The following is a 4,074-nucleotide window of genomic DNA, read 5'->3' as shown; positions in this document are numbered from 1 at the left end:
GCTCTGTACTAATCTGTCAGAGCATCTAAAAAGGTGGGTTATAAGTTAAAACCAATTTAATAATTCAATAATTTAGGGAACATGCCATATTATCCAGAAGATTTCAATGAAAAGCAACACACAGTGACAGTCTGGGAAACACCTATCAGTATGCAAACAGTATAATAAATTCATTGTCTCCACCAACTTTTATAACATTTATTCATTGTTTTTCATGAGTCTTGGCCCCATCACCCAAGGCTTGTGGAAAAAGAAATTTGCTTCCAACCGACTGTGGCTGCCCAGCTGTCATCATGCAACCCAAGGCAACCTTCACCTTGACCCTAGCTCGAGCCTACACAAAGGTGATCTAAGCAAGTTTCCACTTAAGTAATCCTAAGACTTCTGTGACTGCCTCAACTTGCTAGACTGTGGTATAAGATTTCACTTGATTAAATCAATTTACTATCAGCTGAATTGTATTAATAATTCCTGTATCTTCACTTGCACAAAGATGGTCAATATATTTCCAAACAAACCCTACTCCAAGCATCTCTAAAATCGTAGACTTTTTAGTGGCGCACATCTGTGGATTTGTTGAATACACACCTGGGTCGCCTCCTAGAACCTTGGTTCCCTTCCCAGCTCTGGAGAATTTTGCTGTTTCTCTCAAAATTCTGCAACATATCTCCACAGCCTACCACCCTCCGGCAAATGGCTTTGTATAAAATAAATGTGGTCTTTGTGCAGTAAATCAAAAGTTTCCTAGCAACAACAATAAATATCGAATACTCTTCTGTTAAGCCCAATATAGTCCCTTCTATATAAATTATGCTTTTAACCCAGACTGGCTAATCTGGATTGCACAGTTCTTCAGCTCTATTGCTACTAATGGGAGTTTCCCACCCACCTAGCCACACCCCTCAGGTTAGAGAAGATGAAGCAACATCATTCTAACACACATTGATAATTCAAGTTCTTCATTAACCCTGCCTGTCTTACTAGGCATGCCGTGGCCGTAGGCCATTCACAGGATTGAATAACAGAAGTCTTGAGAGTGTAACTTTAAACACCATTAAGCAGTAGATAAGTAAATTTCTCATTTAGTTCATCTTAACCTTCTCTAGAAAGAATAGAACTTACAAGAAAGAGAGGGGTGGGGGTGGGGGGGGCGGAGAAAGCCCCAAATACATTCACTGGGATTTTTCTTTGTTCATTTGTTTGGGTGAACTTCCTTGCATAAGGAGAAAATAGACAATCCGGCCCAGGAGTGTATAAAACAATTGCAGAATATCGAATTGTCATTTAAGGGACATGAAACACCCATACACTCCTACCCAGAAATGCCCCCATCTCCCAGAGGTATAATAACCAGGGGCTAAATCAGTACAATGGAGCATTACCTCGAGGATACCCATGGGGCATTATTACAGATTCATTTATCAATTCTGTTAACTAAAAGCTTCGTCTGTAAGAACAGGACAAAAAGTGAGATGCAATGGAAATGAATGAAGGGGAGCAAAAAACGTTCATTAAGATGAAAAGAAACGCTAGCTCGGACTAGGGCCGGAAAGCCTGGGGGAGAAGAGAGGCAGAGAATGGGCTGATGAAGGCAACGCAAAAGAAGAAGGGCTGCTGTGATCTGTGCTGTGCTGTAGGTTACTTTTGTTGGTCTAAATCAGCGGTTCTCAACCTTCCCAGCGACCCTTTAATACAGTTCCTCGTGTTGTGGTGACCCCCAATTTCATTGTTGCAAATTGGACATAAAGCATAGTGATTCATCACAAAAACAACATGTAATTATATATGTGTTTTCTGATGGTATTAAGTGACCCCTGTGAAGGATCATTCGACCCCCAAAGGGATCGTGACCCACAGGTTGAGAACCACTGGTCTAAATGCAACTGGTCATTAGCATTCATCCAAGGAAAGCTCTTTACAAATAAACCAGATCAATAAAGTCAGAACTCCTACAGGTGAAGCCTGGGCATGGCAGCATTTGGTTTGGTTTGGTTTTAATTTCTTAGCTGATTCTTTAGGCTGAAGGGTATTCCAAATTCTTTATTAGTTTTGCAATTGCAACTTACCTTGAAACACAAGCTTGTTTTACTGGTGGTGCCCCAGTTCTCTGGACATTTGGGTTCGGGTGTTGTTGTGGGCTCCGGTGGACGAGTTACTCCCTCTGCCCAGTGTTTGCACACAAATTTTGCCTTTTCTTCACAACTCAAGACATCCCACAGGCCCCCTGCGGTCCCAGTTTTCATGGCAACGCACCCAGCTTTTCTCCCTGCGTTAAACACACAGACTTCACTTAACAGACGCTGCTGTAGTCTGGCCATGCTCGCAAGAGACAGTACAAACCTGACTCAAATTGTGTGTTCAAACCTTCATGTGCTGAGGAAATGAAGAGGAGAGATCCCGTGGCATTTGGCAATTATGTGTGCTCTTCGGAATCGTTATTTACCTTTCATCTGTGTGGCCTGTGACCCCAACTGAATTATGATCTCAAAGGTCATGGTTTTGATAACATTTTGTATTTCTAACATCTGGCAGGGTGCCGCCTTTAGTAGACATTTAACGATACAATAATTTTTGCGGCATAAAATTTACTGCCATGGCAAAAATAGTAGTTCAACATTTCTTTTTAAAAAATAAATTCTTTAAGGTCCCTTTTTTCCTCTAGGGTTCATGTAGGTTTTCCAGAACAGAAGTTGTTACAGACTTGAAAATGAGATTCAACTGAGAGATTGTAGTTCAGTTTAGTTACTCAATCACCCTGAACTTGTTGCCTCATCTTAAAATGCAAATATCACTACCTTCCTTACAGAGTTGTAATGAATTTTTTCATGGTAAAAAAAACTACATAAAAGGCTATGGCAGGCTTACTAGATTATAATTCTGGTTCACAGTTGTGATTATTTCCAAATAGTAATTAATTAAGACAGAGCTTTGAAAACATTAGGATTCCTTCTGCTTAGATGAGGTCATCTTCTATCACTATTCTTCTAAAGGACATTAAGTGTTCAGAGTAATTCTCAAAGTTCTGGGGATACTAGTACATCTTTTTCAAAATATCTTCATTAAGATTTCTGACTCCCTATAGCTCCAGTTTAATCCATTTTTTGTTCTCTAAGAACATTCCAGGATTAATTTCTCCAAAGCCTATGGTTGAATGAACTCCCCCTGCAAAATTAGGAATTTGTCCTATAATTACCACTCCTACCAATATTTTTAAGGTGTGTGCTCAGCTCTTAATATTGCCCAGTTATTTAAAAATGAACTGAAATCTTACTATTTTTCAGAACATGCAATAATTTAAAGAGAATTACTCTATCCTATTTACCTCATTAAGAGCTGAGAATACAAATTAAATGAACTCCTGAAGATTAGGACTTGTTTGACTAAGTAGTAAATTCATACACTCGAGCTATTATTCCTTCTTTAGCTCTTTGCCCAGGCACAATGAGATATTCGCTATAAAGGATGTTGAATTTCCTGGGGTGTCACACTAACTAAGGTTATACACTGTGATATCAGTGTATAAAGAAGGCACAGAATCTGCCAGAGGCTATTTCAGAAGCTACCTGCTAGGGAAGCAAATCAGCACCTACAGGGAGGCAAGTGGGGTTGGCGCCGCAAACAGCACAGATTGGGGATTATACAGATTAGTCTAAATTCATGGTCGGGAGCTTTCTAGTCACACACATTTTCTGAGTCCCTGTTTCCACGTCTTTAAAATGAAGATACTTAAACTTACCTTGGAAGTTTCTTATAAAGATAAAATCAAATCCAGTGCATGCAAAGGACTAAGCAGGGCAGCACATACAAGACACAGAAATGAGTCCCACGTATGGTAAGCACTACCTTGTGCTCCACCAACTCAAGCACACTATCGCTACTCATAGTTGCACCGAGATGGTTTGTGGCCCTTTGGTATAGTTGTAAGCCTTCAGAAATAAGTTAACCATTTGAAACATTTGTGACCATTTAGGATTTCATAAATATTTTCCAAATAAGAGCAGTACCCAATAACCTAGCAGTTTTCCTGACCATTGCAAACATTGCAAACTAATTGGAACTTTTTTTTTTTTAAAC

At 39.7% G+C, this 4,074-nt stretch overlaps 1 protein-coding gene across 1 annotated transcript in view; it reads right to left on the bottom strand.

The window, feature by feature from the left end:
* The window catches only part of MRC1 (mannose receptor, C type 1), a 116,034-nt gene that overhangs the window by 54,990 nt on the left and 56,970 nt on the right, over positions 1-4,074 (bottom strand). Inside the window, exon 12 of the mRNA XM_006759916.2 lies at positions 2,067-2,266. Coding sequence (XP_006759979.1) covers positions 2,067-2,266 — 200 coding nt within the window. The remainder of the gene's footprint in view (positions 1-2,066; positions 2,267-4,074) is intronic.

This window comes from Myotis davidii, unplaced genomic scaffold (genome assembly GCF_000327345.1).
Source record: "Myotis davidii unplaced genomic scaffold, ASM32734v1 scaffold376, whole genome shotgun sequence".
NCBI lineage: Eukaryota > Metazoa > Chordata > Mammalia > Chiroptera > Vespertilionidae > Myotis > Myotis davidii.
This window is presented reverse-complemented; position numbering and strand designations above follow the sequence as displayed.